Genomic DNA, 20,259 nt, shown 5'->3' on the forward strand with positions numbered 1-20,259 from the left:
TCGTAACACACACACACATACACACACACACACACACACACACACACACACACACACACACACACACACACACACACGGCAGTGTACTTTAAGGCTTGTATTGTTCATTTCTTAATGTTATTAGCAATATAACTTTTTTTGTTTTGTACAATAAGATTTTGTTTTTTAGGAGTGTAAATAATGGAAAACTCAAACTCTTTTGTCTTTTGTATTTTGATCTAAATGGATTACAAAGCTGATATTTTGTGAAAAAGAATAATGAAATATTAAATAATACGTATCCAACTGGGGTTTTTGAAAAATCATGACATTCATATTTACAACAGAAGCTTCTCCTCACTATGGAGAGACCATCAGCAGCATAGTGATCCAACTGAACAACAGTTCGTTTATACAGTATATACATTCGATCAAGTTTGAATGGAAACCCTGATGAACACCTTTGAATATTTCAACAGCTCATATGAAATGAATACATTTTTAGAACACAAAACACTGGAATTGAACCTCTCTAGTGAGACAGAAACACAGATCTATACATACCTATTCTATTAAGGTTGTTTAAAAATCAAATGAATAAATACCAGAACTTAAAGGGGACCTCTCATGCAAAATGCACTTTTTCATGTCTTGTATTCATAAACATGTGTCCCCGGTGTGTCGGGGAACTCACGCAGCGTCAGAAAATAAAACCCTCTCTCCTTTCCTCCGTACCCAAATCTCTAAAAACGGGGGAACAACGGAGCTGATCCAGATTTGCATCCGATATGACGTAATATCGGAAATGTGGACCTATCAGAAAAGTTGCTATCAGAAACAATGCCCGACGTAATATGGTCGGTGTTACATTAGCATCGCTAACACTCAGAGCTAACCTGTACTGGAGAGCATGTGTGTGAAGAAGCAGGAAATAAAAAGGAACTCACCTTGTGGTATAACCGGCAAGAGAGAAAGCCTTTGAGCTCCATACTGTTTCAGAGATAATCCTTGATAATCCATGATATGGCGTTTCATCACGGCAGTATTTAGTTTAGACAGTAGCTGCCGGGTCCCGCATGAGCTCAGACCCCTCCCTTTTTCAGTTATTTTCAATTTTTATTATAAAGCTTTATACCCCAAATCAGCACTTTTGAAACAGGAAGTGAAATAGAGGGATATGAGGCATGGCTAGAATGGATGATCTGTTTGGTATTTTGAGCAAAACACTTTATAGACATGTTTTTTATATATATAATAATAATACATTACATTTATAAAGCGCTTTTCCTGGTGCTCAAAGCGCTTATATATTATATATCTGAGACCTATGCTATTGCCTAAAAATAGCATGTTAGATGAGCTTTAAGTAACCATACAGTATTGACTTTAGACTGTATGTGTTTACACAGTGAGGTACAGACATTTAAATTTGGTTTGTGTTTTCATTTTATTTGTTTAATGAAATGTTGCTTCAAGGTCACCTATTGTTCAATATCCACGTTTTCATGTGTTTCAAACATGAATGTGTCTGCTCCGCATTAAGAGATGTTCTCTCTCTCTACGTCCTGACACATCTAATGTATATAACAACCTGAAAACGAGATGATCAGTTTTGGGCCACTTAGTGATATCACAACCAGTTTGATGGGTCGTGCAAAAAACTAGCCCATTACCAACCAGGTAACCTTTAAGTTTTTCAACACAATTTTTATAATGCATATGAGTCCTCCTTGGCGACTCTTCAGTTGGCTGTGGAGTCAGAGATGGAGTCTGTCGGTGAGGTGAAGTGAGGGGAGAGATGGTAAGGTGGGTGGAAGGAGGTGAGGTTAGTGGTAGAACGAAGTTGGCATGTGAGAAAAGGGGAGGGGAGGGGTGAGGTAGGAAGAAGGAGATGAGGGAAATGGAGTAAGGAGTTGAGGGCAGGGGGAGGAAGGGGTGAGGAAGAGTGTGACTGTGGTCCATCTTTGAGTCACCGTCACAGCTCAACACTCCCTTCCTGTTATTCTCCGTTCCCTCCAGTTCTGTCTCCACCGTCTCCTCTGAGGCGTTGACTGTAGCCTCAGCTTCCTCCATTTTGATCCCTTCTTCATCGCCTTCTTTAGTTTCCTGCGAAGCATTCTCCGCACCGCGAGGATCCTTTCCTCATTCGCCCTCTTGAAGAACAAGTCATCCAGGACTTTACGTTCATCCTTTCTCTTCTTCTCTGTCGCCTCCCAGCTCAGGTTCTTCTGAGCCAGGGTTTCCTTCTCCTCCTCTACCTCCTTTAACTTTCTCTCCATCACCTTGAACTTGGCCTCCCAGCTCTGGTGTATATCAGCCTTTTCTTTGGAGACCTTTTCCTCCTGCTCGGTCCTGTCGTCTTTCAGATCTTGGACCTCCTTCTCCAAGTCCTTGTGTTTCAGGTTCATGGACTGCTCCAGCTGGATCTCCACCTTTTCTAGCTCAGTCTCCGAGCTCACATTCTTTTCGTCCAGGACTTTTGGGAGCTTGTCTTTCTGCTGTCCCATCTTGTCCTTCAACGCTTGGAATTCTTTCTCCAAGTTGCTGTTGTTTCTGACCATGAGATTTATCTTCATCGACATCTGTTCCAGCTCAGGCTCCCAGCTCGGGCCTTTGTCAGCCAGTTTCTGGGAGAACTTTTCTTCCTGTTCTTTTAACTGAACAATCAACTGTTTCACCATCTTCTGCGAGCTCAGGTGCTTTTCAGCCAGTTCTTCTTTCTTTTGCTCCACCTCTTTCAATTTCATCTCCATCTTTGAGAGCTTTTCCACCAGCTCTCTCTTCTCGTCATCCAACTGACTGACTTGCTTCTTAATCATTTGGACCTCAGACTCTGTGCTCTGCTTTAGAGCCAGGTCTCCAGTGTCAAACTGCGCTTGGGGCTTTTTGTCAAACCCTGAGTCCTTGGAACTCAGCGCTTCCTCCAGACTTTTCACCTTGTCCATTTCTTTGCGCATCTTGTGGGCAAAACTCTTCTTCTCGCAATCATATGCCAAGCTTAAATCAGCCCAGCCGTATATCTTGCCATTTCTGCAGTGGAGCTTCTTCATGGATTCTTCCACGGTATCTCCTTGGTCATATGGCGTGGGATCTGTGCCTTGTTTTAGAGCCAGATCTTCAGTGTCAAGCTGCCCTTTGGGCTTTTTGCCAAACCCTGAGTCCCCGTAACTCAGCCCTTCTTCCAGACTTTTCACCTTGTGGATGACTTTGCGCATCTTGTGGGCTAAAGTCATCTTCTCGCAATCATATGCATTGCGGAAATCAGCCAAGCCGTACATCTTGCCATTTCTGCAGTGGATCTTGTTCAGGCATTCTTCCACGGCATGTTCAAGGTCATATGGCTTGGGATCACCCCTGTTTGTTGAATATTTTCTCCTATCCATTGCACAGTCTGTAGACTTGTGTTGGGGTGAAGATGTGTGTTGTCTGTTGGAGACTGTAAAGGTTTTCTGATCAAACTGAATGCGTCTGTTGCTCATCGGTCTGTTAAGAAGAGTGAATTCAGTTCTGAGAGGCTTCTACTTGCAAACTCTTAGAACCCCAAGACCAAAGCCGCTGTGATGTCACACTTTGGTTTTGCTCTTAGTTCCGGAACGTCCTCCAATCTCACATGTCATTCTCCCAGCATGCTTAGCGGCAGCAAAACAAAAAAGTTCCGCAATTTAAAAGATAACAACAAAATAAATGTTGTGATTCTATTAGACGAAACGTATTAATTGAATGCATCCTTTATGGCTGGCAGGATTTTAGGACTTTCATTACTTTCTTTAAGCAAAATAATTGTTTGTGGTTCAAATACGTTTACAGAAAAATAATTAGTTTTCATTTATTTTCTTTATGTTGTTTTGAATTAATGGTAACAAGCCGGTTTGATAGCACACATGTCTTTTCTAAACGTGGTTTTATTTTTGTAAATGTATAAATAGTGCACTTTTTGTGTGTGTGTTTCTACTTAACTACATTTAAATATACTCCCTCTGGAGGGAACTTTGAGATGTTTGCCTTTGCAGACCATTAACTTGCACAAAACCCATATAACACACTACAGGGAAGGGTACAAAAATGATAACAGCAACAAAAATACAAAACTGTAATTACAATATAATAAACAATAATGTGTATATTGTAAGAGATTTTCTTCAAAGATAGGCTCATTCAAACGTTACTTGACCTTGTTTTTGCCCATAGCAGCTTTTTATTTTGCATATAGATTTATTCCCTCACGTATTATCCCTCGATCCCTCTCTCATCCCTCCTTTTCTCTCTCTCATCCCTCTCTCATCCCTCCTTTTCTCTCCAGGTTTGGTTCAGAGAGGGGATCTATCACCTGAATCCTGAGGGCTCAGTGTGGGAGGAGCTGTCTCTCCCCGGGGAGGTGATCCAGATCAGCTGTGGCCCCGGGGATCTGGTGTGGGCGGTGCTGTGGGAGGGCCAGCTCCTCGTCAGGGAGGGCGTCAGCAGGGACTGCCCCAAAGGTAACCCGGCTCACTGGTGGGAAGACGTTCAAGGTTCAAGGCTTTTATTGTCATGTGTGCAAAGCTACAGTGTAGTTATGACAATGAAATGCTTAGGTCACAGGATCCTCCAACAGTGCAACACAAAAAAACAGATAATAGTGCAAGTAATTACAATAAAATAGAATATAATAGGAATTGTGCAGAATAGTCTATCTACAAGTAATTGGAATATTGATATATATAAGTTGTGTATGTTGTTGTGTTGAACATATATATACTTATATTAATATTTCTCTCTTGTCAGGAACCTCGTGGGTCATGGTGGATTCTCCCAGTCCTGATGTGGGAGCCACACATGTCGCTGTGGGAGTCAACGTTGTTTGGGCTCTGACCAAGGATAACAAAGTGAGAAGAATCTCTAATAAACATCATAAAAGGCACACAACAACATGATTGGATTATTGCATCACACAAATACCTGCTTCCTTTCATTCATTAAATTAAGTATGTTTTTTATTACCATTATCCAATATCTGCTACTTGCATTTAGTACCGTTTATATGAGTTGTGTTATGATGGCTCTGTATCTCTTTCCTGAGGCAAATAGACTGTGACTTGAACCCTTACATTTATTTTAAATCCATCCATTTTCTCAGGCGTCATTAGATAGTCATGTACAGAGTTAAATAATCCTGTTAAACAGAATTATAGCCCAACAGAGAATACATATATAGTGTATCTAAAAAGCTTTAAATGAAGATTTACAGAATGATTTCAATGGCACAATATGCCCCTTAGAAAAATCTGCAGCATTAAAGAGGAACAAGACTTCTAGACTGGTATTAACCATTACTATATTTAAGCAGATGTGGCTTTCTAGCTAAAGATCTCCCGCTCTCCTGCGTTGCCAGGTGTGGTTCAGACGCGGCATTAACTCCCACAACCCCTGTGGCTCGGGCTGGATCAACATGGTGGGAGAAATGATCACGATCAACGTCGGACTCAACGACCAGGTAAATTAAATCCACATGACCACACAACCTGCAGAAAACTGGTTGATTTAACAAGGGGGGTGTGTGTGTGTGTGTGTGTGTGTGTGTGTGTGTGTGTGTGTGTGTGTGTGTGTGTGTGTGTGTGTGTGTGTGTGTGTGTGTGTGTGTGTGTGTGTGTGTGTGTGTGTGTGTGTGTGTGTGTGTGTGTGTGTGTGTGTGTGTGTGTGTGTGTGTGTGTGTGTGTGTAGGTTTTGGCTATCAGCTCTGAGGATCGGGCGGTGTACTTCAGACAAGGTGTGACCTCTAGTGAGCTGAGTGGGAAAACCTGGAGGGCCATCACTGTCCCCCGAGACGGAGACCGATCCCACTCCAGTGCCAGCGCAAGCTCCCTGCAGAGGTACTGATGCCCAGTGGACACACACACACACACACACACACACACACACACACACACACACACACTACCATACACTTGAAAATATATTGGTTATTGAACTTTAGTATTTGCATGAGCCAAAATCTTACGATAATGTTTACCATGTTTTATTTCTTCAGAACGTAAAGACGAGCGTGGACTGTGTCACAGTTTAATAACAAACCAACATTTATCATTACATAATTAGATTTATTTTCTGGTGTTAGGTCAATCAAGTGTTTTTGCAAATGTATAGAATAACATTTTCTTAATCACTGGAGGAAGCAGGAATAGTAGAATTACTACCAGAGCAGGCCATTATTCAACATTCAAAGGTTTTTTTCATAACATATACACAACTACGGTGTAGTCATATAGATTGCAGGTTCCTCAACAATGCAACATTAACATAAAAATACATTCTGTAAAAGAAGCAAACGTCTTTTAATTTCAGTTTGTAGCACTTTGAAAAGGTTAAAAGTCTTATTTGAAGCTGATGCAGGTTTCTTGCTGTTCTGAATTTCTATCCTTATGTCTGATTGCACTTATTGTAAGACACTTGTCATCTTCTCCCCCTCCATGTCACAGTGCTGGAATTTATTTCTGTGGTGAGGTTCGCGCTCAGTCAGCAGTGAGCGATGTGGAGTCGGAGAGAGGATCTACAGACGGAGCCACCGGCCTCGTCACCTCCTCCTCTCCCGAGTCCCTCGTTGATGCCTCCACAGACCAACCTGTCGAGACCCCCAAACCCCACATCCCCAAAGTCACCAGCGACAGCTTCATCTCTGAACTCGTCTCTGACCGAGAACCGGCAAAGACTTCCAGAGAGGAAACTCCCCCTGCTGTTTTGGAGGATGAACCCCTCGCTGTGGAGGAAGATCTCAAAGACCCCTGTGCAGGTGTAGCTATTCCCCCTCAGGACCCCCAGTGGTGTAACGTGGATCTGGAGGAGGCGCAGATTCAGCAGACTGGACTTGTGTTGGACTCTGTGGACACCTGCAGCCTGTCGTCAGTGGCCACGTACACTCTGGCCATGGAGGACCCGTACGGGGCGGATGAGCGCCCTCTGTGGGCCTGGGTCAGCGGGGGGGGCTGCAACGTGGACAGTCACTCCCAACTCAACTGGTTCAACTCCATGAACGCCTCATGTGAGTTAAATTAATCACTTTCAAGTATTAGATAAAGCTGTTAGACTCTACATCTGTATAGCTAAACGGAAAGTGTAGAAAATGATCAATTACTAACCTTGTGATACCTGGGCTGTCCCGAATACCATTATTCGGGCTCCGGACATTCGGTAGTAATCAGCAGCGAATATTCGAATATTCGGCCCTTCATTTTGTTATTCTACAGTATTGTTGTTTTATAGTTATTTGTTAATGTAACCCAATTTCTGTTCTTTGAAATTGAAATGGATATCGCATTGTGTTTGTTATTTTCGTTGTAGTTGTATATGTCTGAAGTGTAATTTGGCTTGGCTTCCTATTTATAGACATGCTTTTATTTTGAAGGAGAGGTAGCGCAGTTGACAGGAAGTTGTTGTTGCTATGGAAACAACGTGACGGAGATTAACGGGGAAAAAGTAATATCTACATATAAAGACGGAGATAGTAAACGATAACGTTTATGATTAAGTGTTAGCACCCCCCGAAGAGGCACAAGCTCTTACGTTGATATTGGAGATTTCAATCAATTCAATTTGAAAAAAAACGGGAAAAAAACAAACAAAACGAATATCCGAATAACGAAATTGAAACCCGAATAGTACTCCAACGAACGAATATTCGGATATTCGGGTACAGCCCTTGAAGGAAACTTAGTTATGGAGCTAAGGAGGAATGTGAGGAAATACAATGTAAGAATTATTTAATAACATCTGAGCTCCAGAACACGCAATAGTGACTCTCCATGTAATGTATTTGCTCCAAAGTCAAGGCTGATTGATTGATTGATTGATTGAAAAGTTTATTAACAGCTTGTATATTGGGTACAGTACAGTACAGCTCAAAACATACAATTGTTAAGGGGATGCAGACTAGAGAAAGACTTTCGTCTTGTTTACATCAGGGTCCACCATTTCCAATTCATCATATCATTTAAGACATACAAGACATATTTGACATACAGATGGCTTATTTACAATTTACATAAAGGTGTTTTTTTACATACAGATGGCTTACTTACAAATTTCATTTTAGATTTCGTTCTAATACATCCTAACCGGACATTTAAGACATACCAAGTCTAAAGATATACAGTTAGTAACAGAGTCTAACACGATTACATTTTATTTCCACATGTGCAGGAAACCAGTGGCTCAGCTAAGGTCCATTTTGTTTCCTTTCCTTTTTTCAGTTATTGATTTTCTTTCTGTCTTCCCCAGCTTTGGTCCAGTCAGTCCAGTCCATGAGTCTGTCCGTCAGCCCGGCCCAGACGGCCGCCTGGAGGAGACAAATCTTTGAGCAGCTCAGTGAGAGGACCAAAAGAGAGATGGATAATTTCAGACATTATGAACAAGCCATAGAACAGGTACGGACAGAGGATGGGACCTCAACATCAGGAGCTCTTATACTTGATTTTCCGAATATTTGTTATTTTTCAAATAATTATTTCTGTCTCTGTGTGGTATCGGACCTCCCTCTTTTATTCATCACTAATTATTCCCTCCTCTGTCTGAACGCAGTCGGTGTGGGTGAAGAAGGGAACCATGCAGTGGTGGAGAGACTGGAAGCCTTACAAGTGGATCGACGTTCATTTTGCCTTGGAGCAGTTTTCAGGAGCCGAGGGCAACAAGGACGGCATCCTCTTCATCTACTACAACTTTTATGAGGAGAAAAAGGTGAGAAAGAAGTGTGTGTGTGTGTGTGTGTGTGTGTGTGTGTGTGTGTGTGTGTGTGTGTGTGTGTGTGTGTGTGTGTGTGTGTGTGTGTGTGTGTGTGTGTGTGTGTGTGTGTGTGTGTGTGTGTGTGTGTGTGTGTGTGTGTGTGTGTGTGTGTGTGTGTGTGTGTGTGTGTGTGTGTGTGTGTGTGTGTGTGTGTGTGTGTGTGTGTGTCTTCAGCTTGGTGCTTTGTGGATTAGACTTGTGTCAATACAGCATTGAATACATTCAGCCGCAAAGCATTATTGAGGAAGATATTTTTTGATATACTCAAGGTCAACGTCTGCTGTTTCTAATTATGCTTCTCTCTTTTCCTTTCTTCCTCTCTACTCTCTGCAGTACCTGCACGCCTTCGTCAACGATGTCACCGTCCTGGTCCCCGTGCTGAACGACTCCAAACACTCTTTTGCCATCTACACTCCTGAGCGGACGAAACAGAGGTGGCCAATCAGACTCTCAGCAGCTACAGAGCTGGAGATGCAAGACTGGGTATGAATGCTTACACAGAAAACCCATACACACACAGAAAACCATAACGGTGCATAGTTCACATTGGGAGACTGGCCTTCCCATCGGGTCTACTCACTGCTACTGGTTTACATTTGTCGCTGCGAGATTGTATACTTATATTGTTTATTGTTATTCGCATTTCAGAGAGCACTTTTAGTACCACTCTTCTTTTATATTGTTGACCTTTTTTATACTGCGACCTTCTTTCTTTATTGTTTCCAATATCAGGGAGTGCCGTCGTCATTGTGTTGTATTGTTGTTTTGCGCTCCAGTAAAATGACAACAAAGTTATTTTTAACTTCTCATTCGTCTCTCCCTCCCTCTCCGGCCCGCTCTGCCTGCCTTCCCCTCTCTACCGACTGAAGCTGGCGTTGTTGAGCGTCTCCTGCTGCGACTCCAGAGGGATCCAGGGTCCTCCCTCCAAACAGGCCGCCTGGTCCATCACCTGCAAAGGAGACATCTTCGTCAGTGAGCCCTCCCCCATTCTGGGGGCCATGCCTTACCCCACAACCTGCGACCAGATGTAAGAAAACCCAAGCATCACTTGTGCGGTGGTGGAAGCAGTATACTATAAACTATAGTTATCTAAATTCTTCCACCTTTATGAAGCATTTTTTCCTTATTTGTATTTCCACATGTATATTTTTTAACTCTTTAATGCCATTTTATTTCTATTTCAGAAATATTTTGGACTGTTTATTTCTAGTGTCTTAATTTCTCTTATGTACATTGCCTTGTTTTTGATGCTGCTGCAATGCAAACATGTCCCAAATTGGGATCAATAAAGCACTTATCTATCTATCTATCTTTTGTACAGGTTTTGGCGGCAGGTAGGGGGTCACCTCCGTATCGTGGAGTGCAACAGTGTGGGCATAGTGTGGGGGATCGGCTACGACCACACGGCCTGGGTCCACACCGGAGGATACGGAGGCGGCTTCTTCCAGGGCCTGGCCAGCAGCACGGATAACATTTACACACAGTCAGACTCCAAGAGCGTCTACATCTATGAGAACCAGAGGTGGAACCCCGTCACCGGATACACCAACAGGTGAGACTCAAACTAAAGAGGGGGATACTCTTACATCTGGCATCTATCAAATACATCCGTCTCATTTTTGTTTAATAGAAACCTTTTCTAAACCCATTTCTTTGGTAGCTGAATTGTCTCCAACACGGAAATTCCTAGGCTAATTTCCTATATAGACACCACCATCTAAAATGAAAAGAAAATTCAACAGTCAACGTTATATCTTTGAGTTGTGGACAAAACAAGTCATTTTAAAAAGTCATCTTGGGCTACTATGAAGCAATGATTACCATTTTTGAAATGTTATTGACCATAACTACTAATCGATTATTCAGTAAAATATTAAACAAATAAAGTAAATGTTACATGCCGGCCTAATTTAAAGTGTGTGGTTATTTCAGAGGGCTCCCTACAGACCGCTACATGTGGAGTGACTCATCAGGACTTCATGAGTGCACAAAAACAAATATGAAACCCCCATCCCCTCAGTGGACATGGGTGAGTACACAAACACACACACACACACACACACACACACACACACACACACACACACACTCAAGGAAATGCCCTGTGGTGATCTGAAAGCAGCCTTTTGGTATACAGATTGAACAACATTGAATTCTAATCAAACTATAAATATGAAGTCTTAAATGATCACGGATACGGTGTGTATCCAGAAATAAAGAGGTGTTCTTCCATGGCGTTTCACTTCCTGTTTTTGCTGTTATCAGATGTCTGACTGGTCTGAGGACTACAGTGTGTCGGGGGGGGCGGACAGAGACGGCTGGCAGTATGCGGCTGATTTTCCAGCGTAGGTTTCCATATCTCAAATCCACCTGCTGTGGCTTTTTCTTTTTTTAAAACTCTGCAGCCATAACAGATATGACTTAAATGTATTTATTGTTTCCTGCTTTTCCTCTTCCCCATCCATGCAGGTCGTATCATGGCCATAAAACGCTGAAGGACTTTGTGCGTCGCAGGCGATGGGCCAGGTACTATAAAAAGCAACAGGTGCCAGCGGTCACAGAGGGGCCAGGGCACTTGACATTTGCAGTTGTTGTTTTTGTGCGAGGGCTTTTTTTTTGAGTCAACAGAGCTTTAGCAGAGGAGGCAGAGCAGAGAGAAAGTGTTGATCTTTGTTCAGCGCAGGAAACTATATTTGATGATTAATCAGCAGAACAAAGGTTAATCACAGTATATATTTCTTATACACATGGAGATCTTACAATCCTACTCCTTTCCAAGCATTACAATAAGTCACTCTTAGAAAATGAATATGCTGGATGTGGAAAGACCAATAGAACAATTATTTAACATAAAAAAAACAAATACTTATTAAATGTTTAACTGCATAACTCACTCTCCTGAATTTATTTTGGAACAAAACATAGATTTTTAGTGATTTTAGTTAGAAAATGTCCCTTGTCTGTTCATTGAAATCCCATCAACAATGCTTCGAGTCTAACTATATACACACATGCAGAAATTAATGTATTGCCCCAGTGTGGGAGGGTTGAACTTTATATCGTCACATGATCAGCACTCTTCCAATCATATAGAGAGGCGAAGTCCCGTCCATCTACTTCCGCCCCATGGGACCTTATTTCTGAAAAATTATGTATTGAAGTCAATGGAGAGAGAAAACGTATCTTTCGATCCCGTTTGAATTGTGCCACGAATTACACATATGATGTTTGTCAATCTTAAAAAATCTTTTCCATGTCAAGAAAGTCACAGTTCGTCGTAAAACTGTTGAAATATAAGACTATGAAAAATACGCAACTAGAATGACTACAAATCCCAGAATCCCGGTCCCGCATGCTGGCTCTTACGGAACCGACTAACTCCCCTTGTGTACAGCTCTCAACATGCCCAGACTTGGAGGGATTTTCACCTCTTTTAATACTTTTCGCCTCATTCTGAAAGAAAGAGGTGAAATGTGCCAACGTGACGGCCGTCTTGGTGTGTCCTGCGAGACAGGAGATGTAGTTCATTGAGCACTTCACACAAAAAAGTGTTACTTCACAGTTTTACGACACTTTTTTTTTTTTTTACTTGCAAAATTATCTTTTAAATTCACAAACATCATATGTGTAATTTGCTGCACAATTCAAACGGGATCAAAAGATAATCTTTCTCTCTCCATTGACTTCAATACATGATTTTTCCCGAAATAAGGTCCCATGGAGGTCCCCCGGAAGGGGAGGGACCTCACCTCTCTATTAACACTATTGGTTTCACCTTTCAAAATAAGAGCGTACTGTTTCAATCAATCCTAAAATTCTTTCAACGAACCAAATTAGCTGTATGGGAATAAACTGGATTATTTTAGCCCAATAAAAGCACATTCACCTGAATTATTTATGGTTATTTAATTATTTTGCTAGACCTCATACTCCAGCAGCATCTTTAAATATTGCAGTTAAGGGAGCATTGTGTTTTTCCTCGTGCACAGGAAGTGTAAACTGACAACCACCGGACCATGGCAGGAGGTTCCTCCCATCTCCCTGAGTGACGTCACCATCCTGCCGTGTGCAGCGCAGATCAGCGTGGACGTGGTTCCTCTGTGGGCCATCAGCAACAAGGGAGACGTGCTCTGCAGACTGGGAGTCTCCATACTGACGCCTGCCGTGAGTCACTCTTACTGTACAGACAACCCATGAACAGGTTAAACACTGTCTGGTGAGTCACCCAGAAACATTTAGAGATATTTTCCAATGTCTTACTCAGCAGAACATATTCCATCCTTGCTTTGGAGGTGTATCTCTTTTTTGACACTTTCATCATTCTTTTGTTGTATACAAAAGTGAAGAAGGCCATTGTTCTAGTCAAGTTCCTATTGATAAGGAACAATGGATACAGTGTAGCTGCAACAACAGGTGCCTTGGAGGTAATCATCCTAACATCGTCCGGTTGTCTCTCAGGGATCCTCGTGGCTCCACGTGGGAACCGACCAGCCTTTCAAGTCCATCTCCATCGGAGCTGGCAGCCAGGTCTGGGCCATCGCCAAGGACGGCTCTGCCTTTTACAGAGGATCTGTCTCTGCAGAGAGTCCTGCAGGTCAGAGGACAAACTGTGATATTCTGCAGAGAAAAAACTGAATATTGTTCGAGGATAATGTCACATTTTTATTTGAAATATAAGGTGTACTTGAAAATTAGACGAGCATTAATTTTAGGAAACAAAACGTGTCAGCTTCAGTGTTTTCTAACTTTTTCTGTATATTTCATATTGTGAACTCTATAGATACTTTATCGATACATATCTTTCTACTTCTACTTCATCATATCTAATCTAAACAAAGATGATTTTACCAATATAATATTTTGTGTTTTGTCTCCCTCCTCAGGAGACAGCTGGTACCACATCCCCTCCCCGGCCAAACAGAAGCTGAAGCAGGTGTCTGTCGGCAGGATGTCAGTGTACACTGTAGATGAAAATGGTGAGGCTATTGCATTTGTATTTAGAGCTTACCTTTTAGACAAACATTAATTTAAATAATAACAAGAACTAATTATTTTTTTTGTGTTTCCTGTGCAGGTAACCTGTGGTACCGGCAGGGCGTGACCCCCAGCTACCCTCAGGGATCCTCCTGGGAACACATCTCTAATAACGTACGCAAAGTCTCCGTAGGGCCTCTGGACCAGGTCAGTAACAAGACACATTCTTTTCATATATCAAAATGTATGTGTCAACAATTGAATCCACAAAGAAATAACACTTTGGGGTTATAAACAACCCTTGCATTTGTTTATTTGGTGATTTTTGTTGTTGTGGGGCAGGTGTGGATCATAGCGGACAAGGTGCAGGGCAGCCATGGTCTGAGCTGCGGGACAGTGTGCCATCGGCTGGGAGTCCAACCCATGGAGCCCAAAGGAAAGTCCTGGGACTACGGCATCGGGGTAAGGCACTCACTCACTATCTGTTCACCATCGTTGATATTTAGTTGATTAGTAACAACATGCTGGTGTATTCTATATGTGTTTGCAATGTATCAAACACATAATACACCAGCAATGCCCTCGTGGATGAACAGGAAGATAGCATGTATTTGCCCTATAGGTAAATTGAGAAAATGACTCAATCTTGGAGAATATAGTTTGGGGTCTGAGTGTGAGGGATTTAGCTAATTGAGATTAATAAACCAGAACCTACATTGATATGGCTTCATTGAAGTAAAGGCACTTTCATGTTCTGAGTTCACATTTCCATGGTTTATTGTAAGATGCTTTGGATAAAAGCGTTGGCTAAATGAAGTGTAACTATATGAAATGTTAAAGTGTCCGAATTGTGTATGTAAAGAAAAAGAAAACTTGACTAAGCCACATGTATAATAGTATAGTGTTGACAGTGTATTGTGCTGCACAGTGTTGTAAATCCTTTTCTGTGCCCACTGAAAATGTGTACTTGCAACAAACACAAATACTTTAAGTGCTGATTTCTCTCCCTCTGTTCTGGTCCTTTAGGGTGGGTGGGACCACATCACAGTGAGGGGGAACTGCATGGAGCCGCCCTGCATCCGTCTGCCCTCTCTGGGGGGTCTGGCTTCTCAGAGCTCCTTCCCTGTGAGCACGGAGGCCAACGGCAATGCTGTGGGATGCTGAAGACACACACACACACACACACATACACACACACACACACACACACACACACACACACACACACACACACACACACTGTACAGGGCCTTCCTAAACCATAGTACCTTTCTAATAATATTTAGTATGTCGTTTTTGTTTAAAAGTACTTCTACTTCTAACACTGGAGTAGCAGCACTGCTAATTCGGCTCTAAACTCTGGAGGACAGCCTTTAGTGTTCACGTCCTGCAGTCAGGGTCACGGAAAGTTCTCCGTTTTCGACTTTCAGAATCTCATATGAGCTGAATTTCTCTGTCTTTGCTCACTGACATTGAACTCGCTGGTCTTAATGCATTTTGTCCATATTTATTCATCATGTGTATGTAGTTTCTTTGTATAGAGTACCTCATGTTAGGTTCAGGTGAACTTGGAAAGGTAGGGTTTTAATGATAAAAAGAAATGAATGTACTTTAATTAAAGCTATTTGACTGCTAACTGTCTGCCACTGGGCTGCTATTTAATACAACATTAAAAACATGCTTAATATTATCCTACGGGCAAAAGGTTAACACACTTTCCAATAGACTAAATCCTGATTACTCGGGAACATAAGAAATCTGATAACAGGATGGAGCAAATAAGGAGCTGACAGATGGCAGAAAAGCACGTCTGTAGAATCTTCTAAAAAGGACTTTTGAAGCCTACTTCTGGGTTTATGCGTCCAAATGTGTGTGGAGCCTGTGTGAAGTTAAGACATCTTTAAAGCAAGGCAAGCTCTCAAACACACACACACACACTTTTCTGTGAGCTTTAGTGTTTTATTGGTACTAATGAGGCGCTTACTAATTGTAAAAAAAAATGTGCTTTGTATTGTAACAGGAAATGATAGGGTTTTCCCATCGACTTCTATACATTTACAGTGCTTTTGGAGCCTGTATGTAGCAGCTTTAACAAGACATGCACTGGCTTTATTTACTTGTGGTGGTTGCCTTGTACCAACAGTGAACTGGTGTTTTATAAAGCTTTTATTTTCTTTATTTAAATGTAGTTTTCATGGAGTATGTGCAATGGTTAGCATTATAAATAAGGGAAAAGTGTGGATTACTTGTATACGTTCTGTGGTTAAAATGCTAAAACTGAACCTTCCTCTTTCTCAGGAGCATGTTTGCATGTCGGCATTTACTTCCCGTCGTTAGTAGAATGACTGAGCGATGAGAAGCAAATGTTAAAAACAACTATATTTTTGTTATAAATCTGTAAGATATGAATATGATGTACTTAGTATAGTGCTGCAATGGTAAAATAGTAAGCTGGAATAGTGTTACTACTTTCGACATAAGCTTTTAATTTAAAAACATGAATAAGTATCCGTTCAGGCTTTAATTTATGTTAACAGCTGTCTAAATTCCTCTGTATCATAATGTATCGTCTAAATATGATGCAGCCTTTGTTGAAATGTTGAAAGTGTACAGAGATCCGTCTGTTTTACCTGTGAATAACTAACATTGCTTTGTGTTACTGTAACGTGCAACACATCCCTGCTGTTGACATTGTGGAGTACATTTCTCAAGTGTTGTGCATGGTCAAAGTAACAGTCCTTATCTGTCAATAAATAAATGTGTTTATTGATAGCAACTCCCCAAATAGTTTTTCCTGATGTTATTCACTACAACGTCTTGCCTTGGAGACACATGGAGACAAACAAATAGTCAAATAACACACACTTTAAATATTATCTGTGTGCACACGCTGTGAGAAGACTGTTAGATTGTCGTCATGAGCAAACACAGTTTCTCGCTTCGTTTCAATATTCACGCCGGCTGCTTGTCTTTCTTTCCTGACAGTTGTGACTAGAGGCTACTCGGCAGGTTCCTCAACAGAAAAACACACAAGAAGATCACAAGATAACACAAAGGAGAACAAGTTCACAGAGTTGCGAAAGATTCGTTCCTGAGTTCAAAAACACATGACTCTTCTTACTCTTCATAACCACGATCTGCAGTCTTTTTAGAATGGTCCTTAAATCATTCCTTATGTTTGCAGGAAGGGCACTTTTGTGATGGTCAAGCGTTGGGTTTATTGTCAGAGAACAGCACCCACTTCCTGCAGAGACCCACTTCTGGTCCCAGGGATATTTGGCCCCAAAGGTCACCACACACACCTCTGGTCTACAGCCTCTGTTAGCTGCGCTGGCTGAAGCTGTGCATTTGGGTGAGATACTGAGTGAGGTCGTCCTCCCCTTCGTCCTCCAGGTGCTTCTGGTAGCACTGGAGCAGCTTGGCGGCATTGGCCTCTGAGGAAACCCCCCCTTCAGGCAGGCCGGCCCCCGACATGTCCACCACGATGGTAGTCAGCGCTTTGATGTAGTTCTTCGCCAGGGTCAGAGTCTCGATCTTGGACAGCTTCTTCTCGGTGTTCACGTGAGGGATGGCCTCTCGTAAAGCTTGGAAGGCGTTGTTGAGTTTGTGCATGCGTGTCCTCTCGCGCTCGTTGCTCTCCAGGCGCCTCTTGCTGCGCTCCTTGGTGTTGGAGCCGCGGGTCCTGCGCCGCCGCCGGCCCCCGCCCCTCAGAGACCCCCTCCAGGAGCCCCCGATCCGCACCGAGGCCTCCGAACCCTCCTGCTCACTGGAGCCCGGTTCTGGTTCTGTGTCTGCTTCTATATCTGGCTCAGGGTTGGACCACGTCCTCCTGGAGGGTTTCACTGCCTTCCCTTTGGACTTCATCCTGATTCAGCTTTTTCTCACAAAGTTTATATACAACAGCTTCAACAGGCCTGGAAGAGAAGATGGGAGTGTTACACAGGAGCAGTGGAGTGTGGTGAAGTACGTACTCGAGTAATGTACCGAAGTACAATTTTTAAAGGTATTTATTTGAGTTTTTTCTACTAGAAAATAAATTGCCCTTTTTACTTCACTACAAGTATTTTTCAGCTCTATAGCCATTATCAGATTCAGATTATTATCTAATACAGGATATAAATAAACGAATAAATAAATATATTATTATAGGGTATTATATCTGGCATTAGTACACAAAGTAATATAAATGTACTCCACCTTTTCCACTGGTGATTAATGCATAAATGCATCCATAATTATAGTTTCTAACCCACAACAATTGCTTTTACTGTCAGTACTTTAAGTATAAACTGATTCCATTACTTTTTTTTTTTTAGGATTTTGAATGCAGTAATTTAAATGTTAACAGAGTGTTTTTACAATTGCTACTTTTACTTGACTTACATATCTGAGCACTTTTTCCACAATTGCACAGGAGTAAGAACAGTTTTTTTTTTATCATACATTTTTTATTGCAACATCTTCAATTTACAACATTACAGAAGACAATTCAGGTTGCACAACATTTTGGATTAATTCAATTCCATCCCTCTCTCCTACACCCCACCTACCCACGAGTAAGAAAAGTTGAAATACACAAAGGCATCTTAACATTAATTTAAAGTCTTTTCCCAGGCATGTAATCCGCATTTGCTAAATAAACCTCCCTCCAACTCAAACAGCCCAGCATCCTGTTGTATCTAATCAGCCTGTTGCAGTGTGAAAACGGCATGATGTTGCTCTGTTAATCTAGCCTCTCTTATCCCCACACTCCTGTGATAATACCCATTTCAAGGTTACACTCACAAGAACAGGGAGTCCAACCAGCTCGCGATAATTCACCTCAAATGCTCTTTAACTAACCCATGGGTTTTACTTATTTTCTTTTTTTTACAAAGCAATGATTTAGAAACTCCCTGAAGTTAGGTTGAAGTTTGCTGTAGTTAAGGTAGTTTAAAGGGGTTTCACAAGCAAGCTTTAAACCACATCATCAAATATGCTAATGTATTAAAACTGCCAAAAAAAATTGATAAAGCTGTTTTACATAGATGTGCACACGATATAAAGGAAGATACATTTCTACATCAACATGCCTCTCTTTAATTTCCTAACCCAAGTTTAATCTGTGGTTGCTGATATGAGATAAACATGCAAAATTCATTCACTGTAGTAAACTATATTCACAGCAGCCATTAAAGTGTCTTAAACAACTTAAATAAATACATAAAAAAGTCTTACCTTGCACGTTAAACTAACTTTCCTCCTCCTGAGTGTTTAAGGGGAAATCGTCATCATGCAGCCGGTCATTGAATGCACCATCATATAAAGTGAAGAGAGGAGAGAGCAGCAGACACAAACACACTCACACACACACATGCAGATAACTGTCACATGCGAGCTACCTGTAGCGGACTGATGTACACGTAGCGCTGCTCAGCCAATCAGAGAGCGAACTCACTCTATGACCCGCCCACATGCTGCTGTCACTGTCACACTGTCATAATACTGCCAACAATATCGGGTCTTAATGACTGCAGTCTCTAAAATTATCCAAAAGAAAATAATATAATAATTAGTCTATATTATAGTAGCAATACTTGAAACATAATATATGTTAGCCTACAAGTAAAGTATGTAGGATGTCTCTGATCTAATATTATCAGCTCATAATATTACTGTTGTACCCAAAAATTGAAATATAAAATTATTATTATTATTATTATCATTAAGTGCAAGTTCCTTAAAACTTGTGTTTATATATACAAGCAAATGTAGCATCATATTAAAACCACATTGGTACAATATTTAACATTTTTACATTACATTATTTGGCCTGGACTAAAATAAAGACGACATACTTAATGCTTTTTGCCCTGAGTTTTTTACTGAGTCGTTAGTACTGAAAAACACTAAATCTTTGGTTCCTCGTCCGGTCTTCAACTCTGAGCAGTTAACGTAATTTCCATTGTAGCTTATCACCTTCAGCTGCTTCATTTGAATACAGTCCTGCAGGCTACACCTCAATGTACAGAGCCACACTTATCCCTTTGTTGACCAGACAAACTGTTTTAACCACAGACGAATTTTAAACTGAACACAGATACCAAACAAACAAGAAGACAGCATAATAACATAATTAGCTTTTTTTAAATCATCCACTTACGCCTCACCCACTCATATGTGGGATCTGAACTCTGTTTGACCTGAAAAACAATGTTGGCAGTTTGGATTATTGTCCTTTACCTGCTGTGATAACTAAAGACAGAGTGTGTGTGGTTTGCCATAAGAGTATTTGTTTAGAAGTAGTCTCTTATGACAAAATTGGTTTAATTATTGTGGTTTATCTATGGTGGTAGTCAGGATTTCCACCACCTCTCTAAAGTCTCTTAGTCTTATTCAGACATTATTTGTTTTGTAATTTTTTGTAATCTCAGTTTTTGTAGACTAAGATTTATCTGTTATTTAATGCATTAAGCCCCATTTAAGTGTCTTAATTTGAGAGCATGTGCTTTTCTTTTTGTTGTCATAGGTGAGCCTTACTAAGAGTAGGGTCGCTTACATTTGTAGAGATCATAACTC

The 20,259-nt window shown here is 41.3% G+C and overlaps 2 protein-coding genes across 2 annotated transcripts in view; one reads left to right on the forward strand and one right to left on the reverse strand.

Annotated features, from left to right (window-relative positions):
- Window positions 1–16,477, forward strand: part of tecpr1a (tectonin beta-propeller repeat containing 1a) — a 20,458-nt gene extending 3,981 nt beyond the window's left edge. The window contains exons 4-22 of the mRNA XM_079658457.1: window positions 4,190–4,454; window positions 4,741–4,841; window positions 5,348–5,449; window positions 5,677–5,825; window positions 6,432–6,991; window positions 8,227–8,372; window positions 8,527–8,682; window positions 9,061–9,210; window positions 9,597–9,754; window positions 10,049–10,279; window positions 10,660–10,756; window positions 10,993–11,072; window positions 11,197–11,253; window positions 12,717–12,891; window positions 13,186–13,321; window positions 13,611–13,703; window positions 13,802–13,908; window positions 14,044–14,163; window positions 14,728–16,477. Coding sequence (XP_079514583.1) covers window positions 4,190–4,454; window positions 4,741–4,841; window positions 5,348–5,449; window positions 5,677–5,825; window positions 6,432–6,991; window positions 8,227–8,372; window positions 8,527–8,682; window positions 9,061–9,210; window positions 9,597–9,754; window positions 10,049–10,279; window positions 10,660–10,756; window positions 10,993–11,072; window positions 11,197–11,253; window positions 12,717–12,891; window positions 13,186–13,321; window positions 13,611–13,703; window positions 13,802–13,908; window positions 14,044–14,163; window positions 14,728–14,865 — 3,021 coding nt within the window. The 3' untranslated portion in view covers window positions 14,866–16,477. The remainder of the gene's footprint in view (window positions 1–4,189; window positions 4,455–4,740; window positions 4,842–5,347; window positions 5,450–5,676; window positions 5,826–6,431; window positions 6,992–8,226; window positions 8,373–8,526; window positions 8,683–9,060; window positions 9,211–9,596; window positions 9,755–10,048; window positions 10,280–10,659; window positions 10,757–10,992; window positions 11,073–11,196; window positions 11,254–12,716; window positions 12,892–13,185; window positions 13,322–13,610; window positions 13,704–13,801; window positions 13,909–14,043; window positions 14,164–14,727) is intronic.
- Window positions 15,652–19,050, reverse strand: bhlha15 (basic helix-loop-helix family, member a15). Its single transcript, XM_079660036.1, has 2 exons — window positions 18,919–19,050; window positions 15,652–17,615 (listed from the first exon to the last, which is right to left on the reverse strand). The coding sequence occupies exon 2, from the start codon at window positions 17,563–17,565 to the stop codon at window positions 17,023–17,025; it is 543 nt and encodes a 180-aa protein (XP_079516162.1). The 5' UTR covers window positions 17,566–17,615; window positions 18,919–19,050; the 3' UTR covers window positions 15,652–17,022.
- Between the last annotated feature and the right edge of the window lie 1,209 nt (window positions 19,051–20,259).

The sequence above is a fragment of the Notothenia rossii genome (genome assembly GCF_949606895.1).
Source record: "Notothenia rossii genome assembly, chromosome: 11".
In the NCBI taxonomy this organism is placed as follows: domain Eukaryota; kingdom Metazoa; phylum Chordata; class Actinopteri; order Perciformes; family Nototheniidae; genus Notothenia; species Notothenia rossii.

What these genes read in the sequence shown, in the direction of transcription:
- bhlha15 (XM_079660036.1), bottom strand. Translation starts at nt 17,565, where the DNA reads ATGAAGTCCAAAGGGAAGGCAGTGAAACCCTCCAGGAGGACGTGGTCC.